Below are 27739 nucleotides of genomic sequence, written 5' to 3'. Positions count from 1 at the left end.
GGCATGAGCCAAGTACTGAAGATGCAAGGGAACAACATAATGTTTTCGCAGCTGTCAACAGCTCTTTGTGATGGAGCCCAGAGTAAATGCATTGATGTTGTCTTCAATGTTTACTGAGAGACATCCATCAAAGACGCAGAAAGATGCAACAAAGGTGCAAGCACAGCAATCCGGTTCAGGAGCAACATTCAACAGTGGAGGAAACGACTCTGTTTTACATTTACATTTAATATTTATATTTATATTTAAGTTTTATATTTAGATGTAACATTTATATTTAAGATTTAGATACATTTATATTCAGATTTACATTTAAGTTTAGATTTAACATATAGATTTTATATTCAACATTTAGATTTAACATTTATATTTAGATTTAACATTTAGATTTAGATTTACCATTTAAAGCATGGGTGTCAAACTCTGGCCCGCGGGCCAAATTTGGCTTGGCCCTTGAGGCGATATCAAATTGACACTAGAGCTGGCCTGCCGATTATATACTGCGGCGGTGCCGCGGTAACACCGCATTCACAGCTAATTCTCATACTTGCCAACCCTCCCGGGAGACTCCCAAATTTCAGTGCCCCTCTCACGTCCGCTTTTCATCCAGTCCAACGAGTGCTGGCCCAGTCACATAATATGTGCTGCTTCTGCACGCACACACAAGTTAATGCAAACGCATACTTGATCAACAGTGATACAGGTTACACTGAGGGTGGCCGTATAAACAACTTTAACACTGTTAGAAATATATGCCACACTGTGAACCCACACCAAACAAGAATGACAAACACATTTCAGGAGAACATCCGCACCGTAACACAACATAAACACAACAGAAAAATACCCAGAATCATTTGCAGCTCTTCCGGGACGCTACAAGGTGTGTGTGTGTGGGGGGGCGGGGTTTGGTGGTAGCGGGGGTGTATTTTGTAGCGTCCCGGAAGAGTTAATGCTGCAAAGGATTCTGGGTATTTGTTCTGCTGTGTTTATGTTGTGTTACGGTGCGGATGTTCTCCCGAAATGTGTTTGTCATTCTTGTTTGGTGTGGATTCATAGTGTGGCGTATATTTCTAACAGTGTTAAAGTTGTTTATACGTCCACTCTCAGTGTAACCTGTATCGCTGTTGATTAAGTATGCGTTGCATTCACGTGTGTGTGCGTACAGAAGCCGCACATATCTTGGGCCAGCACGTTGTTAGAATGGATGAAAAGTGGATGTGACGACAGCTCGTAGAGGATGTTAAAGGCAGTGGCTTTAAGGCACGCCCCCAAGACTACGAGATATAATGACTGATGAACACCTGAGCCCCGAATTAATGAACTAGCATCCAAGAAAAGATGGCAGGTATCTGGCTTGGGCACATCAGATTAGATCAGTGTGTTGCAAACTGAGCAGTTTAAAGTCCTGAATGGTTGGTTTATTCATTGTTATTTTATTTTTAAAATTTATTAGCCTGTGGAAAAAGTTAATGTTGATATTTACCTCAGAAGGCTGCAAATAGAAAAGAGTCATTCAATTTGTATTTAAATTGTATTTGATTGCCATTGATATTTTATTATTTTGATTGATTGATTGAGGCTTTTATTAGTAGGTTGCACAGTGAAGTACATATTCCGTACAATTGACCACTAAATGGTAACACCCGAATAAGTTTTTCAACTTGTTCAAGTCGGGGTCCACTTAAATTGATTCATGATACAGATATATACTATCATCATAATACAGTCATCCACAAAATAATCACATTGAATTATTTACATTATTTACAATCAGGGGTGTGGAGGGGGGTAGATATATGTGCAAGGACAGCATGGACAGCAAGTAGAGAGAGAGAGAGAGAGAGAGAGAGAGAGAGAGAGAGAGAGAGAGAGAGAGAGAGAGAGAGAGCGAGAGAGAGAGAGAGAGAGAGAGAGACAGAGAGGAGAGAGGGAGGGAGAGAGAGAGAGATCAGAAAGCATAAGAAAAAGTATCTGCATTTGATTGTTTACATTTAAATATTAGCAATCCGGGGTGGGTGTAGTTTAGGGTGGTAGCTTCCTGGAGGTGAACTTTTATTGCGGTTTTGAAGGAGGATAGAGATGCCCTTTCTTTTATACCTGTTGGGAGCGCATTCCACATTGATGTGGCATAGAAAGAGAATGAGTTAAGACCTTTGTTAGTTCGGAATCTGAGTTTAACGTGGTTAGTGGAGCTCCCCCTGGTGTTGTGGTTATGGCGGTCATTTACATTAAGGAAGTAGTTTATGTACTTCGGTATCAGGGAGGTGTAGTGGATTTTATAGACTAGGCTCAGTGCAAGTTGTTTAACTCTGTCCTCCACCTTGAGCCAGCCCACTTTGGAGAAGTGGGTAGGAGTGAGGTGGGATCTGGGGTGGAGGTCTAGAAGTAACCTGACTAGCTTGTTCTGGGATGTTTGGAGTTTAGATTTGAGGGTTTTGGAGGTGCTAGGGTACTAGGAGGTGCATGCGTAATCGAAAAAGGGTTGAACGAGAGTTACCGCCAAAATCCTCATGGTGCTTTTGTTGACCAGAGAGGAGATTCTGTAGAGAAATTTTGTTCGTTGGTTAGCCTTTTTGATTACCTCGGTTGCCATTTTATCACAGGAAAGGTTAGCCTCTAGAATGGAACCTAGGTAGGTCACCTCATCTTTCCTGGTGATAACAATGTCACCCACTTTTATAGTGAAGTCATTGACTTTCTTAAGGTTGATGTGGGACCCAAACAGGATGGATTCCGTTTTACCCAAGTGTATGGATAGCTTGTTGTCAGCGAGCCAGGTGCAAGTTCTACAGAGCTCAGCACTGAGGATTTTCTCCACCTGTGACTTGTCCTTGTCGGATACCAGCAAGGCCGAGTCATCCGCAAACAAAAACAATTCACAGTTGCATGCCGATGACAAGTTGTTTATGTACATTAGGAACAGTAAAGGTCCCAATATACTGCCTTGGGGGACTCCACAGCTCACCGAGAGGGGAGGGGGGACACGGTGCCGTTTACCTCTACCACCTGCTCCCTCCCCTCCAAGTAAGATTGCATCCAGCTCCATGAGGTTTTGTTAAATCCGATTGCTCTGAGCTTATCCAACAGTATAGCGTGGTTAACGGTGTCAATGGCCTTGTTATACTGCGGCATGACCATGCCGCAGTATTTGCCCGTGTCCACCTCATGTTTGATGTGGTCGGTCAGATAGAGAAGGCATGTGTCAGTGCAGTCTTTAGTTCTGAAGCCGGATTGGAATTTGTACATGAATTTATTAGTGGCAAGGTAACTATTATTATTATTATTATTATTTGAAACTCTATTTTGTATGTCACAAGCCTTGCTTGTTCAATATTCAATGCAAAACTTGTTTGGGTCCCTATTAAAAGGTTAATTTGTTCAACCTTGGCCCGTGGCTTTGTTCAGTCTTAAATTTTGGCCCACTCTGTATTTGAGTTTGACACCCCTGATTTAGAGCTAACATTTACAGCCAACATTTAATTGAAACTTAAATGTGATGAACATTTGCTAAATGTGTGTTAAAAGGGAGAATTATATCTGAATGTTTACATCCGGCGCCCTGTACTTTTCTGGGGCTTTTACATTAGTCTACACTTACTCACAATTATTCAAGCCTCAGGGTATATTATATTAATTTTCAATGATAATCAACTTTTGCAGGGTATGATAAACCAAAATAAGAAAAATGGTATAAACAGCTCAACAGATCTAACCTTAAAACATTTTTTGCAGTATTTTTAAAATTAGTACATTTTGAAAATAAATGTGTATTAAGTACTGTCAAGCGCAACTGTATATTTTTGACAAAGTATTTGTAAATCATTGACCACCCATGTAGTATTTATTCATTGTAAAAACAATTTCCATTTTCAACACACACAATCCCCTTCGTAATTCCAATATGAATGCATACTCTTACTCTTATATGCGTAATATATGCAAAACCGTGTGTATTCTGAAAGTGAGACTTAAATAACCAAAGCCCATTCTGTAAAATGCCATCCTTGTTTTATTTATTTAATGCACATAATTATTTGATCGTCTATAACTTGAAAATTGATGGATGGATTTGTCATTTGTGTTCTACTGTCATCAAAACTCTCACTACCTAATCAGGTTTCTTACAATTTGGCCTGACAGATTTACAATGATCCTCCATAGTCTACAGTCAGATCACATCAAGTTTTACATAATATAAACATGTTATAGGCAAAACTCCTACCTCATTCGTGAAACCTACTAGTTCCATGAATTCCATAAAGCTGGTACCGAATGAAGACCTGGATTATTTGTCACAGATTATATTTAATTTTGCATTATTTTAACCAGTTTTATGGTGACATACTTTAATACCATGCAAGAGCATCATTGTCATGTTTTGACTGGTCTTTATTTAATTTTCTCTGCGTTCGCTGTTACCTTAGACTCAAGTCCTCCACCAACTGCACCATTTGACCATCGCATAGTGACTCCCAAACCTCATCAAATAGCCACCTACTATTCCATCAACAAAGAAGAAGTCCTAGGAGGGTGAGTGAGCATTAAAAAACAATTTTACATACCGTATTTTTCGGACCATAGGGCGCACCGGATTAAAAGGGGCACTGCTGATGAGTGGGTCTATTCAGGTTTGTTTTCATACAAAAGGCTTCATTAAAGGGGTCATATTATGATTTTTTTCTAAATTGATAACACTATCTTGTGGTCTACATAACATGTGATGGTGGTTCTTTGGTCAAAATGTTGCATAGATTATGTTTCACAGACCATCTTCAAGTCACTTTCTGACATTCGTTTCAGGATGCGCCGTTTTGTGGGCGGTCTTATTTACGTGGCTCACCTTCGACAGCGTCTTTGCCCCGTCATCTTTGTTGTAGCTGTGTAGCGTGCAAGGACGGGAGTGGAAGAAGTGTCAAAAGATGGAGCTAACTGTTTAAATCACATTCAGACTTTACTTAAATCAATAACGGAGCAGCATCTTCTCAATGTGGCTCAATAATGCAACATCAATGCCGGAAATGTGTCCCGTGAAAAACCGTTCCACTGGAACCCTCTAATAACAAAAGTTCAGTGGGGGAATTATGTAATCCCACTACAGTTTTTAGTGCTTTGATAGCTAGTCTACTGACAAGAACGTAAGAACTTTACGGTACTTTATATTAGAAATGGCAACAGCGGAAGATGAATGTCACATAAGAAGGTAGAGAAAAAGAAGAAGCTTCTGACTATGATGTCGTCACGGACTACAATGGCGTACGCACGCACATTTTCAGGATTTATGCAGATCCCAAATACACATCAGCAGGTACCAGAAGGAAAGAAAAGTTTTTCTTTTGCATAATATTGCGGAAAAAAACGGCAGGTAATATGTCTGCTAATAGGTGCCATTTTGCGGTCCTTATATATACACCATAATAATACTTGTATGTTTAATGCGCTGACAATCCATCAAGTGGTGCGGCTTCATAATTTACCGAAGTCGTACTAAAAACATTTTGACAGATTTTTGAGCGCCGTGTGCAATGTTCCAGATTCTCAATGGAACATTTAAAGTTTTGGTGTTGTTTACTAGCGTCATATTGCAGTCTACACGTATCTCTGGTCACACTTATCATTACACCATGTACCAAATAAAATTGCTTCTAGGTCGGTAAGCACAACCAGAATTATGCCGGGTTATAAAGTGCACTGTCAATTTTTGAGAAAACTAAAGGATTTTAAGTGCGCTTTACAGTCCGAAAAATACGGTAATCTCCCCACTGGCTCGGAATATGGACGAAGATGTCATGATCATTCCTTTGTGGTCTAAAATAAGTTATGTTATCCTCTCTTTCACCAGAGGACGTTTTGGACAGGTCCACAAGTGTGTTGAGAACTCATCTGGCCTGACATTGGCAGCCAAGATCATCCGGGCAAAGAGCCAGAAAGAAAAGGTGCAGTAAGAACCATTCAACGGTGACTTAATAACACAATACATGTTCAACCAAGGGATTAAAATGGTAAAGCAGGGGTGTCAGACTCATTTTCATTGTGGGCTAAATAGAGGGCCGCTTCATGACATCAGTCAGTGCCTCCATGATTTTGCAATGTTGAGATCGCGGCAATCACGCAAATCAACCAATTCCCGCTAACTATGCACAGCCTTGAGACTTTGCCCAATTTCCCCTCACATATTGGCCAATAAAAATTGTCCCAGCAGCACTCAAACGTAACCCAACTGTCAAACCAATCAAATGTCTCCCTGCATCAGTGATTTTGCAGCAACTTTTAGAAAATACTGCAGCGAAATCAGGCATTTTAGGCCGCAGCATTCACAAAAAGCCCACATAATCCTTAAGGGACTGATGTCCTTTCATTTGATTATTATTATTGTGTACCAACAAATGATGGAAAACTTGCTTTGGAATCAGAAGTCAAAGTGACGAGCAGATATCTTAGTTCTGCTTGTGTAGAATTTATTCTTGAAGAGGCCTTCAATGACGAAAAAAAAGCTTAGAATTGCTTGTTGTATCAAATAATATTGAGCTAAGAACTACATTTGTATGCATCATATTTTTTTCTGTCTGAATTTAAATACATTTATTCCAAAAAAAATAAATGCCCTTTTGACGCACATTATTTCCATGTTTTCGCTGGGTGGCCTTGAATTGGACACCTGTGTTATAAAGGGTGGTCAGTTTACTGCTCACTATTGATTACCGTTCAAAAGAATATTAGATGTCTTCAAAACTACTTTTTATTTATATTTTCTATGCTGGTTGTCTATATGAGTCTCCTTACATTTGTTTCGGGCCCTTAAGGATTTGGTGAGGAATGAAATCCAGGTAATGAACCAGCTAAACCACTCCAACCTCATCCAACTGTATGCAGCCTTTGAGTCCCGCCATGACATCATCCTGGTCATGGAGTAGTAAGTGCAAATATATCTGAATGTTGTGTATGGTGCAGCATGCAGTGAAATTAACTGTAAATATGCTTGCTCTCTGCATTTTAGTGTTGAAGGGGGAGAGTTGTTTGACCGCATCATTGATGAGAACTGTAACCTGACTGAGTTTGACACAGTGCTGTTTATACGCCAGATCTGTGAGGGACTGCAGTACATGCACAAAATGTACATACTCCACCTTGACCTTAAGGTAAACATCTAAAATAATTATGTGTTTTTCTTGGATTTATATATTATGTAGATAAACATATTTGGACATTCATTCATTACATAAACCTTGAAAATATGGAATCTGCCCCTCTTTGCCACTGTAATAGCTTCTGTTATTAGGAGTCTGTATTTGGTGAAATCATACTTGCCAACCCTCCCGGATTTTCAGGGAGACTCCCGGAATTCAGTGCCTCTCCCGAAAACCTCCCGGAAGAAATTTTGTCCCGAAAATCTCCCGGAATTCAGCCGGAGCTGAAGGCCACGCCCCCTCCAGTCCCATGCGGACCTAAGTGGGGACAGCGGCGACAGTCTGTTTTCACATCCGCTTTCCCACGATATAAACAGCGTGCCTGCCCAATCAAGTTATAACTGTAGAATAATCGAGGGCGAGTTCTTGGTTTATTATGTGGGTTTATTGTTAGGCAATTTCATTAACATCCTCCCAGCACGGTAACAACACACAACAACAGCAGTCACGTTTTTGTCTGCCGTAAACAGCAATGTTGTGACACTCTTAAACAGGACAATACTGCCATCTATTGGATAGCCTCCGGAACACTGAAATTCAAGTATTTCTTTTATTTATATGTATAATAAAATAAATATATATATATATATATATATATATATATATATATATATATATATATATATATATATATATATATATATATATATATATATATATATATATATATATATATATATATATATATATATAGCTGGAATTCACTGAAAGTCAAGTATTTCATACACATATATATATATATATATATATATATATATATATATATATATATATATATATATATATATATATATATATATATATATATATATATATATATATATATATATGAAATATATATGAAATACTCGAGTTGGTGAATTCTAGCTGTAAATATACTCCTCCCCTCTTAACCACGCCCCCAACCACACCCCCCGCCCCCAACCACCCCCCGCCCCACCCCACCCCCATCCCCCGCCTCCCTGAATCGGAGGTCTCAAGGTTGGCAAGTATGGGTGAAATGTTTCCCTATTAATTTAGAAGAGCAACTGTAAAGTCTCAAAAGTCATTGTTGTTCGATAAGAGCTGCTAAAGATGTCCTTTTGCAACTTGCTGTATAATCAGGGGAACAGAGTTATGTATGAGTAGACTGGTCCATTTACCGTACCTCGTTGAGTTATGATGAAAATATGGTTGTCAATATACAAAACCCAAAATCAGTGATGTTGGTACGTTGTGTAAATCATAAATAAAAACAGAATGCAATGATTTGCAAATCCTTTTCAACCTATATTCAATTGAATACACTGCAAAGACAAGATACTTAACAATCAAACTGGTAAACTTTGTAATTTTTTGCAAATATTAGCTGATTTGGAATTTGATGCCTGCAACATGTTTCAAAAAAGCTCGCCCGCAACATCACTTGATAGGCTGGTGCAGGGATCCACCGCCGGTTGGCGTTGCGATGCATTCAGTGTTGGGTTAGTTACTGAAAACCAGTAAGTAGTTACAGTTACTTGTTACTTTATTTCAAAAGTAACTCAGTTACTAACTCAGTTACTTACACCAAAAAGTAATTTGTTACTGTGAAAAGTAACTATTTAGTTACTTCTTTTTATTTAATTTTTTTAAATTTTCTAAAAAAAAATTAAAGCCCTTTTTAATTCCCTTTTAGCCTTAATTTCAGTACTGTTTCAAAGGGCCAATTTGTTTCAGACCAGAACAAATTGACACAACTATTTTAAATAGCTGCAACATAACATACATAAGTAACAAACAGCATAATAACAACATAGCTGTAAACCACGGAAGGCACACACTACATACACAAAGCCTAACCAGGCATTTCTCTCTCTCAAGGAATTCTGAAATAAAATCATGTCTGAAGCCCAGAACACTACACATTTCCCCTGTTTTAGTTTATAGATAAGGAAAGATTGGCCAGGCCCACTAGGATCCCTCATTATGTTTGTGAACTTTAGAGTCTATACATTTAGAGTGATGTGATAATCAAACACTCTAGAAGTCTAGAATGAAAGCGTGTATAAGAAAATTGACGCTGTGTGTACTTTCAGTGATGAATGTGTAGTGGATTGTCCGAAGCTTAAGCAGGCAACAAAAGTAGTTTAGTACAACAAATTTATTTACCCATTATCAGAAGTGCAGGTTGAATTAAGTTGTCCGTGCAAGCAGACACAATGTACTCCAGAGCAAACAAGACACACACAAGCCAAAATCACTGTCGAGTTCCGGTCTTCTGCCATTTTTTATATGTCTCTTATGCGTCACTGTTTTTTATCTAGTGCTTCATGATTGTTTTGTTTTGGTTTTGTCTGTTCCAAAACAACCTTGTATCTCTTAGTCATATTTGGAAAATCTAAACATTCTGTAGACAGGTTGGCATAACTCCATATTCACCTTTGTCCCACAACTGGTCCATGCAATGGCACAAAATAGAAGAGAATTGAAAATGAGCGGACATCCTTAAAAGACAAGAAATATAGGTCAAAAGGTCAGAAATTCTACGACAAATGTGAATGAAATAAAATCATGTCTGAAGCCCAGAACACTACACATTTCCCCTGTTTTAGTTTATAGATAAGGAAAGATTGGCCTGGCCCACTAGGATCCCTCATTATGTTTGTGAACTTTAGAGTCTATACATTTAGAGTGCTGTGATAATCAAACACTCTAGAAGTCTAGAATGAAAGTGTATATAAGAGAATTGACGCTGTGTGAGTTTTCTTTAGCTCGCTTTCCATTTTTATGTCCTCACTGTCCACTGTGTCCAGGTACGTGGAAATGTTTTCCGTACCAATTGCTGTTTGATGCCCGATATCATGCTAATTAGCTGCCTGAAAGCGGGTGACTCCACTGTAGAAATAGCCTGCATGTCTTCTAGCACATACGCTGCAATGGCTCTATCAATGTTGTCCTGGCTAGCAGTCCCTCCGTTAAAATCCTTAGGTGAAAGTGAAGGTGAAGTGTGTCTCTCTTTACTAGCTTCATCGAAGCATGTTGCTTATGTAGTTGTTTCAGCAGATTTGAATTGCTGTTTTGGGCAGTAGATAGGATCGTTGATCCAAGACACAACTTACATTGAACTAAAATGTTCTTTACTTTGTGCTGGACAAAAGAAAAGTAGTGAGAATACACTACATAAAAAAATAACGTAAAATAACGTAGTAACGCATCATGTAGTAACGGTAACTGAGTTACTGAATATAAAAAATAACGCGTTAGACTACTAGTTACCGCACAGGCAGATTTCTAGATTGGAGTGCCTAAGGTGGGCTCGGGTTTAAACCACTGCCGCTTCGATTGCCTGCTGAGGAAACATAGGGGGTTGAAAACCCAGGGAGCACTCGAATGGGGACATAACTGTTGCCACACTGGTCATGGAGTTGATCGCGTACTCCACCCGGGGTATGTATTTGCTCCAGGATGTGGGGTGGCGGGAAGCCATACAGAGCAGCATGGTCTCCACACCCTGGTTGGCCCTCTCAGCTTGCCCATTGCTTTGGGGGTGATAGCCAGAGGACAGGCTGATCCCCTTGCAAAAGGTCTGTCAAACCCGGTAAATGAATTGGGAGCCATGGTCAGACACGTTGTCCACGGGGATCCCTTGGATCCTGACCACATGCTGGACGAGCAGGTCAGCAGTCTCGGCAGCGGAGGGAACGGGCATGAAGTGGGCTGCTTTGGAGAACCTGTCGATGAGAGTTAGAATAGTAGTGTTACCTTGTGAGGTGGGAAATCCGGTAATGAAGTCCAAGGCGATGTGGGACCAGGGTCGACTGGGAATAGGGAGAGGACATAAGAGGCCTGCCGGAAGACTGTGGGCAGCCTTGTTGCGGGCGCAGGTGGCGCATGCAGCGACAAACTTGCCTCCATGGACGGCCACCAGAAACGACGTTAAATGAAAGAGAGTGACCTATGGATTTCGGTATGACAGGTGAGGATGTTGGAGTGAGCCCAGTCCAGTACCTTGGATCAAAGTTGGTGAGACACAAACAGCTTGTTCGGTGGTCCGCCGTCGAGACCAGGGTCGGAGAGCAGGGCCGTCTTGACCAAGCTTTCGATCTCCCATGTTACCATCCCTACGACACGAACAGGGGGAAGGATGGTCTCTGCAGTAGGTCTTCTGGTGGGTTCTTCTGAGAACTGTCAGGAGAAGGCATCTGCCTTGACGTTACAAGAGCCAGGTCTGAATAAGAGAGTGTAGTCAACTCGGCAAAAAAACTGCGCCAAGCACTTTTGGTGGTCTTTGAGTCTTTTGGCTGTGCGAATGTAGATGAGGTTACGATGATCAGTCAGGACCAGAAATTTGTGTTTGGCCCCCTCCGGCGCATCGTGGACGGCCAGCAGCTCTCTGTTCCCCGCATCGTAATTCCGTTTGGTAAGGCGTCTGTAGAAAAAAGCACATGGGTGTAATACGTTATCCCGCCTGGAACGCTGGGACAGTACTGCCCCAATTCCGGAGTCTGGGGCATCCACCTCCACCGTGAAAGGGCTGTCTGGCTCGGGGTGGACCAGCACTGGAGCGGAGCTAAAACTCTCCTTGAGTCTATGAAAGGCATTGCTGGCCTCCTTGGTCCACTGAAAGGACGAGAGCATGGAGGTTAGAGCATGGAGTGGTGCAGCTACCTTACTGAAGTCTTTGATAAACCAGCGGTAGAATCCTGCGAACACAAGGAATCGCCTGAGTTCCGTACGGGTGGTGGGTTGGGGCCACTCCACAACTGCCTCCACCTTCTTGGGGTCGGCTCGGATGTGTCCCTTCTCGATGATGTAGCCGAGAAAGCTGACAGATGGGGAGTGAAATTCGCATTTCTCCACCTTCACGAACAGTCGGTTCTCAAGTAGGCGTTGTAGAACCAGGAGGACGTGCTGTTGGTGTTTCTGCAGGTTACGAGAAAACACAAGGATGTCATCAAGGTTTACTACCACAAATGTGTTGAGCAGGTCCTGCAGGACGTCGTTGACTAACGCCTAGAAGACAGCCGGGGCTTTAATAAGGCCAAATGGCATGACCTTATACTCAAAGTGACCCTGGTGTGTGTTGAACGCTGTCTTCCATTAATTCGGACAAGGTTGTAGGCATTACTGAGGTCGAGTTTGTTAAAAAAAATAGTGGCCGGTGCGAGGGGCTCGAAGGAAGAGCTCAGGAGGGGTAGAGGATACTTGTTCTTTACCGTGATGAAGTTTAGTTGCCGGTAGTCAATACAAGGTCGCAATGACCTATCCTTCTTGCTCACAAAGAACAATCCCGCAGCTACTGTGGACTTGGAGGGAGTGATGATGCTGGATGAGAGGGAGTCCGTAATATAGTCCTTCATGGCCTGTTTTTCGGGTAGGGAGGGGTTGAATAGCTTCGAGGGGAGGACAGCGTTGGGCCCAAGCTCAATGGCACAATCATGGGGCCTGTATGGGGGAAGGGAGAGTGCTCGTTCCTTGCTGAATACAGCGGCAAGATCATGATAAACTGGAGGAATTCCAGCAAGATCCGTGGGGGGTGACAAGGGCTTTGGTCTACCTGAAAAAGGTACTGCTGCCCTGAGGCAGTTGGCATGACAAGCCGTGCTCCAGGCCAAGATCTTCCCTGAGGTCCAGGAAATCTGGGGGTCTTGCTGGTGTAGCCAAGATCGGCCAAGGACTAGGGGAGCGATAGGGGCGTCGAGAATCCAGAAACTGAGGATCTCCGTGTGATTCCCCGAGAGGGTTCGGGATACAGGTTCTGTCCGGTGGGTGATCAGTCCAAGGGGGTGTCCATCCAAGGCCTGAGCCAGCAAAGAGATGTCCAGGGGAAGAAGGCCAATATTTGCCTGGCGAGCAAACTCCTTGTCAATAAAGCTTTCGTCAGATCCCGAATCCAGGTATGCCCCCACCGTCAGACTCTTCGAGCTCCAGGACAGGGTTGCCGGGAAGAGAATGCCGGGGTCGTTGTGGGCCTTGGGAACGAAGGTGTGGTTCACTAGTATCCCCCTGACTAGTGAGCCTGGTCTTTTGGCCATGTTGGACATGCCTTGATAACATACCCCGCCAAGCCGCTATAGAGGCAGAGGTGCTGCAGAAATCTCCTCTCCCTCTCCTCCGCCACTACGCGTGTCCTGCCTAGCTGCATGGGTTCCTCCAGTCTTGCAGGTGCTGAGAAGAAGCCGGGTTGGTCCGCCAAGGAAGAATTTGCGGGCCGACTCTTGGGAGCAGATGAGGGATATACGTTATTCCGTGTCTCCCAAACTGGAGGTCTGTCTCTCTCGCAGGCTATCTGTCTCCGCTCTACCGCTCGTTCAATGAGCCTCTCGTCCATAAGTAAGGCCAGCTTGATGAGGTACTGGTAGGAGGCTGGCCGGTCTCTTAAAAATCCGTCTTTGACTTCCTCGCAGAGTCCACGGCGGTATGGGCTCAAGAGGGCCTTTTTGTCCCATCCACTGTCTGCTGCGAGGGTGCGGAACTGCAAGGTGTAGTCCGCGACCGAGCGGGGGCCCTGCTGGATGGAGTGGAGGCGCGAGGCAGCGCTCCCGTTCACGGGGTGATCAAAGCTGGCCCGGAACTCTGAGCAAAAAGAGGACTAGTCCGTGCCCAGACCGTGGTTGTGGTCGACTGTCGCTGTGGCCCATTGTAGCACTCTTCCAGTCAAGAGAGAAAAAATGAAAGCTATCTTGGCCCCGTCAGACGTGTAGCGAGAGGGCTGGTGTTGGAACACCATGTCGCATTGGACCAAGAAGCCACGACAAAGTCCAAAATCCCCTTCAAAAGGCCTGGGGCTACCAATCTTCGGTTCCCGGGAGTGGGGGAAATGCTAGGGGGTGGCGGCTGCGGAGGTGCCTCGAGCTTGTTCTCCAGTGAACAAAAACACTCTTGGTGCTGCTGGAGTACCTGCAACATTGGGGCTCGGGAAGAGAGCGTCAATCTCGTTTTGTCACTGCCGTCTGGTTCTGTCATGGCCAGAACGTACTGTAACGGTACAATGGGAGAAAGAGATGGCACGGAGGCAGGGATGTCGTTAGCTTGCAGCATCTTTATTGAAATATACAAATATATGTAAAGTGTGTTTTAAAACCAAATGTATAAGGTGTGACTATGTGTAGCAGATATATGAGGAGTGTTACCAGGTGGTGTTAAAGGTGTGAAAGTCCAGAACGGGCAAGGCAGGCTCGGAGGTCCAGGGACAGGCAGGAGGTCCGGGGCTGGAGCGAGGCGTCGTGGTCCAAAGGCAGGCGTGAGGTCGAGATCCAGGAAGGCAGCAGAGATTTCAGCTCGGGTTCTGGATGACGACACAAGACAAGACACAGTGAGCTCGACGGAGGGGAAACACAAAGAGTGAGGAAGCACATGGGCAAAGAAGCGAGAGATGTGGGAGGCTTACTGTACAAGTTCTGGCATTGGAACGCAGGACGCCCTGGCTTATGAAGACAAGATTCTCATCAGGTGTGTTGATTGCAGAGTGACTGCGGCCACATATCTTGAGAGGGATGCCGGTGGGCGTTTCCCGAGGTGCGCTCCGCAGAGCGCACTGCAGAGTGAGAGGCGGCAGCTGTATGAACCGTAACATTGAATGAAGCCTAAAATACCACAACGGAGACCCCGGACTGTTGAACAACTCAAGCTGTACATCAAGCAAGAATGGGAAAGAGTTCCACCTGAAAAGCTTCAAAAATTGGTCTCCTCAGTTCCCAAACGTTTACTGAGTGTTGTTTAAAAGAAAGGCCATGTAACACAGTGGTAAAAATGACCCTGTGCCAACGTTTTTGCAACGTGTTGCTGCCATTAAATTCTAAGTTAATGATTATTTGGCAAAAAAAATATATGTTTTTCAGTTCGGACATTAAGTATCTTGTCTCTGCAGTATATTCAATTGAATATAAGTTGAAAAGGATTTGCAAATAATTGTATTCTGATTTTATTTATGATTTACACAACGTGCCAACTTCACTGGTTTTGGGTTTTGTAATACAAATCGTTTTTACAGCTTTCAATTAAGAATCTTTACCACACGCCATGCCAGAAAAAATTAAAAACCACTGTTGTCCATATTGTCCATTATTTTGAACATGTGACATATGTATCTTATCTTATTTTTATTTTTTTTATATTTAGCCTGAGAACATCCTATGTGTCAGCAGGGCTACAAACAAGATAAAAATAATTGATTTTGGTCTTGCCAGGAGGTAATCGTTTCATATTGTCATTTATCTTTTAATATCATAAATGCATTTAGTCAATGTATAACAAAGTGTCTTTAACAGGTACAGACCGAGAGAGAAGCTGAAGGTCAACTTTGGAACACCTGAATTTCTGGCACCTGAAGTCATCAACTATGAGTTTGTTTCATTCCCAACAGACATGTGGAGCCTTGGTGTCATCACTTATATGCTGTAAGTTTTAAGTGAACTGTTTTGCTACTCCTGATTTAAAACTCTATGTCCTGGGTGGGGGAACAAAGTAATGTATTCCCTTCTTGTTATTCAGCCTGCGTGATTGCGACTTTCGTTTGTATGTTCTCTCATTTCAGACTTAGTGGCTTGTCTCCTTTTTTGGGTGATGATGACAACGAGACTCTAAACAACATTCTGGCTTGTCAGTGGAACTTCGAGGAAGAGGAGTTTACTGATGTTTCTGATGAGGCCAAAGACTTCATCACTCGTTTGCTGGTAAAAAGCAAAAGCTGGAGGATGGGTGCTGCAGAGTCTCTCAGACACCCGTGGCTGTCAGATCAGAGTTTGCACTACAAGTTAAATTTGAAGGTAACAGTTAGTTAGTCTAGCATTTAAGAGGGCAGTAGCATTACAGCATGTAACACCATCAGCATTGTTGCTGAAACATTTAACACGAGATAGTAGTAGCAGTGTGTAATGATATTTGAAACAAGAAAATATGTTGATGATGACTTTTCAGGAATGCACATTTTTTTCCAATCCAGAATAGCTCTTTGCTTAGCAGGTCAATATACAGTGCATCTGGAAAGTGTTCACAGTGCTTTACTTATCCCACAATTTGTTGTGTGACAGCCTGATTACAAAGTCATATATTTACATTTTACCTCAAATTTCAACACACAACACTAGACAACATAAAAAAGTTATATTTTCATTCTTGAAAATGCATTTAAAATTAAACAAATAATAAATCAAATGGACATACATGTTTAGAGCCTTTGTTGATTCTTTGTTGATCCAACTTTGGGAGCACGTACAGCCTTTTTGAATACAAAGCCATAGGTTTGGCACAACCACTCTATCTTTGGGCAGTGTTGCCTCTCCACATATATGATCAATGGGATTCAGGTCTATGCTCTGGCTGGACCACTCAAGAATATTCACAGAGGTGTCCTGAAGACACTCTTTTGATATCTTGGCTGTGTGAATGATGTTGACCTCACCAAAAAAGATTCCCCTCCCTTGTTGTGGTGTTAGTTGTACTTCACAGTATATCATTTTGTTTTATGACGTATGTATTGTTGGTTATTGGTCATTATTCACCCACACTATAGTTAGTAGTTAGTACTGTATTTTCCGGACTATAATGTGCACTTAAAATACTTTTTTTTCTCAAGAATCGACAGTGCGCCTTATAACCGGGTGCTCCTAATGTTCGGAATAATTCTGGTTTTGCTTACCGACTTTAAAGCTATTTTATTTGGTACATGGTGAAATGATATGTGTGACTGGCAGATGGCAGTCAAACATAAGAGATACGTGTAGACTGCAATATGACTCAAGTAAACATTACCAACATTTTATATGTTCCATTGAAAATATAAAACATTACACAAGGCGTTTAAAAATCTATGAAAATGTTTCAGTATGACTTTGGTAAGATATGAAGCCGCACCGCTTGATGGATTGTACTGTGCTTCAACATACGAGTGTGTATAAGGTAAGACATATTATCTGGCGTTTTGTTTCGCAATATTATACAAAAGCAACGTTTATTACCTTCCTGTATCTGCTGATCTGTATTTGGGATCTGCATTAGTTTCTAGAAAAATTGTGCGTGTCTGCCTTTGTAGTCCGTGCTGACGGCGTAGTCGATAAGCTTCTTCTTTTTCTCTATCTTCTTTCATTCATCATCCTCTGTTGCTATTTGTAATATAAAGTAGTCTAAAGTTCTTACTTACATCTGCCATGAAAGCGCTAAAACATACCGGTGTAGTGAGTTTAATTATTCACCCAAGGAACTTTAGTTATTAAAGAGTTCCGGTGTGACGGTTTTTCACGGGACACATTTCCGGCGGATGAAGAGATGTTGCTCCGTTATTGATTGAAGTAAAGTCTGAATGTCATTAACACAGTTAACTCCATCTTTTGACACTTCTTCCACTCCTTGCACGCTACACCGCTACTAACAAAGATAACGCGGAGAAGACGCTGCCGAAAGGTGAGCCACGTAAACAAGACCGCCCACAAAACGGCATATCCTGAAACGACTGTCAGAAAACGGCTTGAAGATGATCTGTAAAACATAATCTATGCAACATTTTGACCAAAGAACCACCATTACATGTCATGTAGACTACAAGAAGTGTTTTCAATTTAGAAAAAATTATAATAATATGACTCCTTTAATGCGCCCTATAATCCGGTCCACCTTATATATGAAAAAAGATACAAAAATAGAACCTTCATCTGCAGTGCGCCTTATAATTCGGTGCGGCCTATGGTCCGGAAAATACGGTATGTGTTTTTACTTACCTTATGCAGTTAATGTTAAAGATCATAGTTTGTTTCAACCTGGCTAGTGTCAGACGAACGTGCTCGCAAATAAAAATGAATTATACAAATTATCCATCAATCCATCCATCTTCTTCCGCTTATCCGAGGTCTGGTCGTGGGGGCAGCAGCCTAAGCAGGGAAGCCAAGACTTCCCTCTCCCCAGCCACTTCGTCCAGCTCTTCCCAGGGGATCCCGAGGCGTTCTCAGTTCAGCCGGGAAACATAGTCTTCCCAACGTGTCCTGGGTCTTCCCCGTGGCCTCCTACCGGTCGGACGTGCCCTTAACACCTCCTTAGGGAGGCGTTCGGGTGGCATCCTGACCAGATGCCCAAACCACCTCATCTGGCTCCTCTCGATGTGGAGGAGCAGCAGCTTTATTTTGAGCTCCTCCCGGATGGCAGAGCTTCTCACCCTATCTCTAAGGGAGAGCCCCGCCATCCGGCGGAGGAAACTCATTTTGGCCGCTTGTACCCATGATCTTGTCCTTTCGGTCATAACCCAAAGCTCATGACCATAGGTGAGGATAGAAACGTAGATCGACCGGTAAATTGAGAGCTTTGTCTTCCGGCTCAGCTCCTTCTTCACCACAACGCATCTATATAGCGTCCGCATTACCGAAGACGCCGCACCGATCCGCCTGTCGATCACACGATCCACTCTTCCATCACTCGTGAACAAGACTCCAAGGTACTTGAACTCCTCCACTTGGGACAGAGTCTCCTCCCCAACCCGGAGATGGCACTCCACCCTTTTCCGGGCGAGAACCATGGACTCGGACTTGGAGGTGCTGATTCTCATCCCAGTCGTTTCACTGTGAGCCGATCCAGTGAGAGCTGAAGATCCTGGCCAGATGAAGCCATCAGGACCATATCATCTGCAAAAAGCAGAGACCTAATCCTGCAGCCACCAAACCGGATCTCCTCAACCCCTAACTGGTGCTCGCCTCGACACAGGTGCAGGAATTGGTGCCCGCCAAGGTGCAGGAACAGGAACTGGTGCTCACCGAGGTGCAGGAACAGGAACTGGTGCTCACCGAGGTGCAGGAACAGGAACTGGTGCTCGCTGAGGTGCAGCGGCTGGTGCTCGCCGAGGTGCAGGAACAGGAACTGGTGCTCGCCGAGGTGCAGCGACTGGTGCTTGCCGAGGTGCAGCGACTGGTGCTAGCCGAGGTGCAGCGACAGGTGCTAGCCTTGGAGCAGGTACAAGTGCTAGCCTTGGAGCAGCGACTGGTGCTAGCCTTGGAGCAGCAGGTTCAGGTGGCGGAGAGGATGGCGTCTTCAAGCCTGCCTGGGCTGAGGTTAGCCGTGACCTTGGCGGAGGTGGCCTAGCTGGGGGTTGCGGTTTGGCATACCGAAGGACTGGTGGTGGTGGACGGGCCGGAGGTTGCTGCCTGGCACTCCCCCCCAAGAAGCGGATACCAGACATGCTCCTTCCGGTCCGGAACCGTCTTTACGGGTGGATGGGGTGAGGTCAGGAGGGGGGTAGACTCCTCCCCTTCAGATTGTTCAAAATGTTTCTTTCCACCCACCACCTGAGATTGTGTGGGAGGACAAAAGAGAAAGGTCTGTGATATGGGCAGGGCTTCAGTCTTAGGGGGCGGTCAACATAGGGAAACAGAAGGCAGAAAAATTAAATCCTGGTCCGTGACATCATCGAAAGTGGGTGGAGTGACATTATTGTTGCCGGAGTCCATCTGGCTCATAGCCCAGTCGGTAAAGTGTTTGGCAAAATGATGAATTGGATTACCAAACCTCAGAGGGGAAGACTGGGCAGCTTGTGGCGTGCTGTGTACCGGAGGAGGAGATTGCGGGAGCGACGCGTCCTGACGGCGAGGAGAAGCCTTCCTTGACGGCTTCCATCTTCGCCGGCGCGTCCGGTACAGCGGCGTAGCGGCGATATCCTCAGGCCAAACGGAGTTGATAGGAATCAACGTGCCGTTAGGACCCCACATCAGGTCCTGACGCTCCATGGGGGAATGGCGTAGAGTCTCCGCCTCCATCGCCTTTAATACCATCCACGTACCTTTTTCGCCCACCTCCTCGATGTCCATTGTGGGGGAACTGTATGCTGGCTTCTTTCTGTTACTGCAGGATTCGCTCCCCCGGGATGCAAACGGACCACTCCGGACAGGGCGTGCAGGTAGGAACATGATTTATTCTCGAAAATCAAAGAAGTACAAAAACAGAAAACAAGCCGAAGGGACAACGTGCCGATCGCACTCGAAGCTAAGGCTACCACTTAGCATAGACTAGAGACAAGCAATACTCACGTAACAGGTGCATGTAGCAAACAAAGAAGCCAGGCCGACTGATCAGCACAGGCGGGCTTAAATCATGCCTATGATTAGTGCTCGGGAAACAGGTGAGCGTCCCGAACACCAATCAGAGACAGGTGGAAATAATAAGCAACCATGGTAACTAAAAACAAACTCAAGGGTGCACAAAAACAGGAACTGAGGGAGTCCAAAACTAACAGAAAATAACTAAACATGATCCGGGCCACGGATCATAACAGCCGCATCTTGCAAACGTTTTTTGTCATCATTAAAATAAAATAAAAATAATAATAACAAAAAAACATGTCTGTTCTTGTCTCTCATAATGATTGTGAACAATAGGCAAAGTTTGAAACAAAAGCACAGTTTTTCTTTAAGTACAGTAGTAGGACACAGGTCGGTAATTATTAAACATGAAAACCAATCAGGGAGCCTCATGTATTAAGCTTGCGTACGCACAAGAATATGATGTGTGCCGTTTTTCCAGCAAAGATGAGATGTATCAAGAGTAAAATGTATGTGAAATGTTGCCTCATGCCAACTTTATGCTTCACGTATGCACATTTCTACAGGCCGTGGATATTTAAGCAACGCACAGAAGAAGTTGTACGCTTTTTTCCAATATTTGATTTTAAAACTGTAAAAAAGTTTGAGGCAAGGACAGAAAATTAACTTTTTGGCCAATGCATTTAATGCTTCATATTCACATTAATATGTGTGACGATGTCTATTAATTTATCTCAGTGATCATTTTCCCATCTATTACTGTCACAGTGTGTTTCTGTGGTTGGCCAGTTGGGTAGACAGCAGCTGCGTACGACTGCTACCTCAAGTAGCTCTCCTGTGTTATAATAATAAATTAAGTAATCAAACATGAGTCAAAGTCTTCAGGGGCACTGCTGGTTGGGACTGGTTATATTTAAAAAACAGAGTACACAGCCAGGTCAACAACAGAGGACAGGCCATGGCTTATTACCAGGTCCAGGGTGTGTCCTGTATTGTGAGTCGGCTGCTTAAAATACAAACAAATTAAAACATTTAAAAACTCTCTGGATATTGAATCCGAGGAGTCATCAACATGTAAATTAAAATCACCAATTGTTAAAATTCTGCTGTAGGCGGTATGAATGAGTGATAAAAGTTCAGAGAATCCCATGATCAAAGAGCTAGAGAACACAGCTAAACAGAAAATGGAAGGGCTGCTAATTCAAAGGTGGGGTGCTCAAATGATATGTAAATGTCAAAAGACACTCCATTTGAGATCCAATTCCAGTGACATGTGTATAGTGCTCGGAGGTGGGAATGGATTTGTAGGGATCTGGGGGACATCAATCAGTGATGTACAGTTGAGCAGGTGTAGGGAGATTGGCAAACTGCACGCCAAATGCATGACAGCTGTGAATACTGTCCGGGTGCACAGTATATAAACTGGTCAGGACTTTTTATTTTAATGATGCTGGTGCGTCTTTTAGTTTATTTCCATCGCCATATTAGTCCAATTGTTTGCTTTTTGTTTTCCTGTGACTTTGGACCAGCCTTCATCCACTCATGCAGAACAGTGACTCAACTTACTGCAGAGGACCCCTGAAAGAAGTTTATTGCATATTATACTAAAAAATTATAGTTTAATTTTAGGAAAAACATTTAGAACTCAGTTGTGTTACTAACATTACTACAATTCATGTATACTCTTTTTTTCCAGTGCTTTCAACCATGTAACCTTTTCTCAATTTAGAAAAACAAGTGTCAGGCCAGACGTGCACCCTCTGTAGAGTGCTAGACAGGTGAGATATTTTCATGGTTTTAGCCACAGAAACTGACTATTTGTTCGTTACCCACCAATGTGTCTTTTCCCTTTCAGAAACATTGTTAAGCCGTCAGCATGGCTTTTGACAATGTAGGGCCCTGATGCCCAACACTGGACCAATGCTGCTCTACCTGTATGGCTACTGGATATCAACTGTACTCACTGCCTAGCATCCCCACATAGACTTGAAATAGATGCTCTTATCTCTGATTTGTAGCAGGGTTTTTGCTCTTATCTCTGATTTGTAGCCGGGTTTTTACAAACACAGAACAAAAGAAATGTTGTCGTTTTATCATCTTAGTTGTAATACAAACAGTGTATTGTGCTAAAAAGTCTCCAACCGCTTAGTACCGTCAAAGAAAAAATATATATAAAAAAAAAATAAAATAAAAAAAATAAAGAAAAAATATATATAAACATTTATATATTTGTATTTTACTTTGACATCACTTAAGGTCAATGTTGGACATGTTTAATCACTACAAGCAGGTGCAAGTACGAAAAATAATTAACAAGCTTTCTCAGTGGGAATGGTGAAAATACTTCACACACACAAATACTAAGGTTAAGGTCAAGAAAGCAACCAAGGTCTACCAGAGGTCTGTGGGAATGTGAGCCAGTCCGTGGGCTCCAAAAGTTTGGAGACCACTGCACAATATGGTTGTTCAAACTGAAGCCACAATTTGTGTTGTGACATAATTAAGCAGCTGCTGAGATATTACATTACCGTACATTGTAACTATCAATTGAATATTACTTCAAAGACAAAATATAAAAGTCAGGAGGATCGCTGAACAATGGAATCCTGAGTCCTTTCTAAGCAATGACAGCATCTATCATTTTACTTGATAATTGGTGTAGTTTACTGATTTCTTGCATGCATGACACCTTTTACCTTGTAGTGTCTAAGTGGTTCTCAAACACTTTTCAACAAGTACCACCTAGGAAAATAATTGGCTGTCCATGTATCACCACATTGACAAACATTCAAATATCGTGGCCGAGTACGGCTAAGTATTTATGAAAAACAAGGCAGAGGTTTTATTTAACAAGCATATTTAATATTTTTGGCCAGTGTAACAGTAGACACAGTTTGAACAATAACACTGTGTTTGAATTTAGGAAAATAAAACATTGTACTTTAATCAAGTGATTATTTGGCGTACCATTAGATGAAACGTACCACAGTTTGAGAATCCTAACTCTAAGGTTTAGCAAACACATTGAATGCTACTAATTGAATTGCATTTTTTGAGAATACGTGTTACTTTTTTTGTGTTTATGTTCAAGTCTTTTGTAAAACTATTATTTTGCCCAGATTATAGAAGTAAACATAGATCTTGGTTTATGACACCGTTAACTTTGCACATGCATTTTACCCTTTAAAATAAATGAAACTATGCCAATAACTAGATAGCTCCTGGTTCATGTTATATACAGCACACATTTATGGTATTTTTGTATTTGTTGCTGTTTACTTTCATACAGCCATTTAACCTTTGCTTAAGCAGCCTGGAGTAGGTAAACCCCTCACCTTCCATGAAGGCATAATGGAGAATGCAATACTACCTACATGAATGTTTCATGTTTTTGACTGGTGTTTATGTTCATTTATGTATTGTTTTAACACCAAACTGTACTTGAAGTGCATTACTTTATTCGGTATATTTTTCACAGGGGTCAGACAAGATTCCTTCCATTTCTGCACATCCTTACTGAGTTTGATTAAATGGTGACCAGTTCAGAGACATTGACTGTAGTACTGTCATTGATTTATAAAGGATGTAATTGTTATTAGTTGGATGATTTTGAATCTGGTAAACGGACGTCCTGGACATACAAAACCCAAAACCAGTAAATTTGGCACATTGTGTAAATCTTAATAAAAACAGAATACAATGATTTGCAAATCCTTTTCAAGTTATATTCAATTGAATAGACTGCAAAGACAAGATACTAATGTTCAAACTGGAAAACTTTGTTATTTTTTGCAAATATTCGCTCATTTGGAATTTGATGCCTGCGACATGTTTCAAAAAAGCTGGCACTGTCACACTGTGGTGAGGGAAGTCCTGTTTTGGGGTTGTCTGGCGTACTTCCTGTTTTATGTTGAAAGTCTAACCCTCCTCTCGTTACAGGCAACTTGCTCTTCCTCCTGTGTCACTGGTCTGATGTCTTTCCTGATTGCCTGATTGTGCCCACCTGTGTCACCCTCCATGTGTGTGTGTATATAGCCCTTATCTTCTCCTGTCTTGTTGCCAGAGTATATTGTCTTGTTGTGTACCGCCAGCCGTCTTACACAGCCTTGTCCAAGTTGTTAAGTATTGCCTCGCTTTATTCCTTAATTTCTTTGTACCCTCTGAAGAAGAGTGATTTTGAGTTGCTAAAGTTTTTTGGTCAGTTTTTTTGAGCTAGTGCTCTGCCTTCTTTTTTCCTTCCTCTTGGAGCCAGGAGCGCTTTAATCTGTAGTTTCTTTAGCCCTTTATAGTGTAGTTTGCTTAAAGCTTTTTGTATCCTCTTTGTGAGCGATTTTCTTTTGGTGTAGTCAATCATAGATTGTTGTTTTTTTTAAATTATTAGATCCGTGTAGATTTCACAATCACCTTTTTTCCTCCCTCGGGAGTGATTTTTCGTTTATTGTTTTTTGTGCTACGTTTCCTTTTGACTCTAGTGTGTCTAGTATAGAGTTTCTAGCCATTTGTTTATTCACTCTATCTGAAGAGAGTTCTCAGAAACTGTTGAATAAAAGCCTGCGTCAATCGTTTCCCGTCTGCAACTGAGTCCTCATTTTTGCCAATGCCTAACAGCACAAGTGGCAAAAAAGACTGAGAAAGTTGAGGAATGCTCATCAAACACTTATTTGGAACATCCCACAGGTGAACAGGCTAATTGGGAACAGGTGGGTGCCATGATTGGGTATAAAAGCAGCTTCCATTAAATGCTCTGTCATTCACAAACAATAATGGGGCGAGGGTCACCACTTTGTGAAGAAATGCGTGAGCAAATTGTCGAACACTTTAAGAACATTTCTCAACTAGCTATTGCAAGGAATTTAGGGATTTCACCATCTACGGTCTGTAATATCGTCATAAGGTTCGGAGAATCTAGAGAAATCACTGCACGTAAGCGATGATATTACAGACCTTCGATCCCTCAGGCGGTACTGCATCAAAAGCCGACATCAGTGTGTAAAGGATATGACCGCATGGGCTCAGGAACACTTAAGAAAACCACTGTCAGTAACTACAGTTCGTTGCTACATCTGTAAGTGCAAGTTAAAATTCTACTATGCAAAATGAAAGCCATTTATCAACAACACCCAGAAACGCTGCCGGCTTCGCTGGGCCTGAGCTCATCTAAGATGGACTGATGCAAAGTGTAAAAGTGTTCTGTGGTGTGATGACTCCACATTTCAAATTGTTTTGGGAAACTGTGGATGTCGTGTCCTCCGGAACAAAGAGGAAAATAACTATTCGGATTGTTATAGGCACAAAAGCCTGAATCTGCAATGGTAAGGGGGTGTATTAGTGCCCAAGACATGGGTAACTTACACATATGTGAAGGCACCATTAATGCTGAAAGGTACATACAGGTTTTGGAGCAACATATGTTGCCATCCAAGCAACGTTATCATGGCATTTCAGCAAGACAATGCTAAGCGACGTGTTACAACAGCGTGGCTTCATAGTAAAAGAGTGCAGGTACTAGATTGGCCTGCCTGTAGTCCAGACCTGTCTCCCATTGAAAATGTGTGGCGCAATATGAAGCGTAAAATACCACAACGGAGACCACGGACTGTTTTACTTAAGCTGTACATCAAGCAAGAATGGTAAAGAATGCCACTTGAAAACCTTCAAAAATTGGTCTCCTCAGTTCCCAAACATTTACTGAGTGTTGTTAAAAGGAAAAGATTATAAAAATGCCCTTGTACCAACTTTTTTGTAATGTGTTGCTGCCATTAAATTGTAAGTTAATGATTATTTGCAAAAAAAATTTAGTGTTTTTAGTTTGACCATTAAATATCTTGTCTTTGCATTCTATTTAATTTAATAGAAGTTGAAAAGGATTTGCAAATCATTGTATTCTGTTTTTATTTACGAATTACACAACGTGCCAACTTCACTGGTTTTGGGTTTTGCAATTTTTTCCTCTTATTGGTTTGGAGTTTTGGATGACTTGTTTTCCCCAATACACCTTTGTGTGATGGAATGTTTGTAAAGTTGTTTGCAGTACCATTTTAAAGTAAAAAGATTTGCAATTTTGAATAATGTTTATTTATGCTATGTTTTGTTTGATAACATTAATAAATAGAGTATGAATGAAACAAATAAACACAAAAAATATATATATTAACGTGTAGTCTTGTATTTAATGATGAAATTATTAGTGATTTTTTTTTGTTAGACTGATGGGCTGGATCAATTTTACAAAACAGTAATATAAATAAACATTATATATTACACTCAAAGTGTTTTGTTGAGCTAACTTAAAACAGTTCACTGAAATGTGTAAGACAATTAAATTAGGTTTATTTGGATTTTTAAAAATCAGGTTTTGTAAGGGTTACTTTTCCAGTTGTATTGAATTGAAATATTACGTTGATCAAAACTTATTCTTTGATATTTGATTAAAAGTGTTGTAATTTATAAGCATACAAATACATATATTTTTGGGCCATACTGTTGGCATAAACACTTCAAACCTAGTCTAAATGATCAACATTTAACATGTAACAAAAAAAAAATCCGAACCGGACTACAGTGGTGTGCCGTCAGGGCTAGCAAGGCCTTGTCTGCTGGCCAAACATAACCAGAAATCATGATCATAATTAAAGATGAAAGTAATTTTTAGTTTACTTTCCATAAATATCTAAAAGTATTCATATTCTCTTCATGTCATATTATGCTCCTTCCAGCACTGTTGTTTTTAGTTCATAGAGTTTTTAAAACAGACATCATCATCATGGACCCACTAGCTAGCTCTCCTATCGGCGAAACAGACTAAATAAGTCCAAGGTGATGTCTTGTTGAGTTTACTGAGAAATTTGTGAAACTGAAACAATACATAAAAATGCCTTTGTAAGTTAATAATAATATTATTACAGACACTTGTAAAAGTGTTAGCATATTAGTTAATGCTAACAACACTAGCTTGATTACATAGCATAGCGCATACAAATATGCATAAAAACACTCCTACAAACATCGAACATGAGACGGTTTAGTTAGTAAGAATAGTTATGGTTAACTATATTGTAAAACTTACAAACATTGATTGGAGTGATGAATGAAGAACCCATACAAGTAAAATGCTACGAAAGGCACTCTGGTTGGGACGAAAGAAGCACTTACTTGTAAATGAAAGCAGCACCTGAAGTGAGCGAACTCATCCATAAGATGGCACCAAAACAAAAACTATAAAACCCCTCTTTTTTTTTAAACTATTTCTATCATAGCTGTTATAGCGAAGACAAATTCATCAATCAATCAATCAATCAATCAATTGTAGTAGAATTTCTGACCTTTGACCTATATTTCATGTCGGTCAAGAATGTATGCTCATTTTGATTTCTCTTCTATTCTGTGTCCCCGGGTGTGGGACAAAAGTGAATTTTAAGTCATGCCAACCTGTCTACAGAATGTGTTGACTGTCTAAAGGATTCGAGTTGTTATGGAACAGATAGGGAAAACAAAAAGACATTGACGCACTAACAAGAGAGATAAGAAAGGGATAAAGTCAAACGAAGAGAGTGTTTTGGTAGCCATTATTCCATG

General features: G+C 41.7%; 1 protein-coding gene and 1 long non-coding RNA gene across 2 annotated transcripts in view; one reads left to right on the top strand and one right to left on the bottom strand.

The window, feature by feature from the left end:
* The window catches only part of mylk4b (myosin light chain kinase family, member 4b), an 87960-nt gene extending 61767 nt beyond the window's left edge, over positions 1-26193 (top strand). Inside the window, exons 7-15 of the mRNA XM_062028148.1 lie at positions 4428-4533; positions 5843-5936; positions 6804-6913; positions 6998-7139; positions 15270-15340; positions 15419-15547; positions 15685-15916; positions 21894-21942; positions 22020-26193. Of these exons, the coding sequence (XP_061884132.1) occupies positions 4428-4533; positions 5843-5936; positions 6804-6913; positions 6998-7139; positions 15270-15340; positions 15419-15547; positions 15685-15916; positions 21894-21938 (929 nt within the window). The 3' untranslated portion in view covers positions 21939-21942; positions 22020-26193. The remainder of the gene's footprint in view (positions 1-4427; positions 4534-5842; positions 5937-6803; positions 6914-6997; positions 7140-15269; positions 15341-15418; positions 15548-15684; positions 15917-21893; positions 21943-22019) is intronic.
* Positions 14237-27295, bottom strand: LOC133635225 (uncharacterized). The gene is made up of 3 exons (XR_009822034.1): positions 27231-27295; positions 14539-14685; positions 14237-14436 (listed from the first exon to the last, which is right to left on the bottom strand). It is a non-coding gene; the product is annotated as an uncharacterized LOC133635225 (long non-coding RNA).
* Positions 27296-27739: the final 444 nt, after the last annotated feature.

Source organism: Entelurus aequoreus, linkage group LG19 (assembly GCF_033978785.1).
Source record: "Entelurus aequoreus isolate RoL-2023_Sb linkage group LG19, RoL_Eaeq_v1.1, whole genome shotgun sequence".
NCBI lineage: Eukaryota > Metazoa > Chordata > Actinopteri > Syngnathiformes > Syngnathidae > Entelurus > Entelurus aequoreus.
The sequence above is the reverse complement of the archived record's forward strand: the minus strand, read 5'-3'. Positions and strand labels throughout refer to the sequence as shown.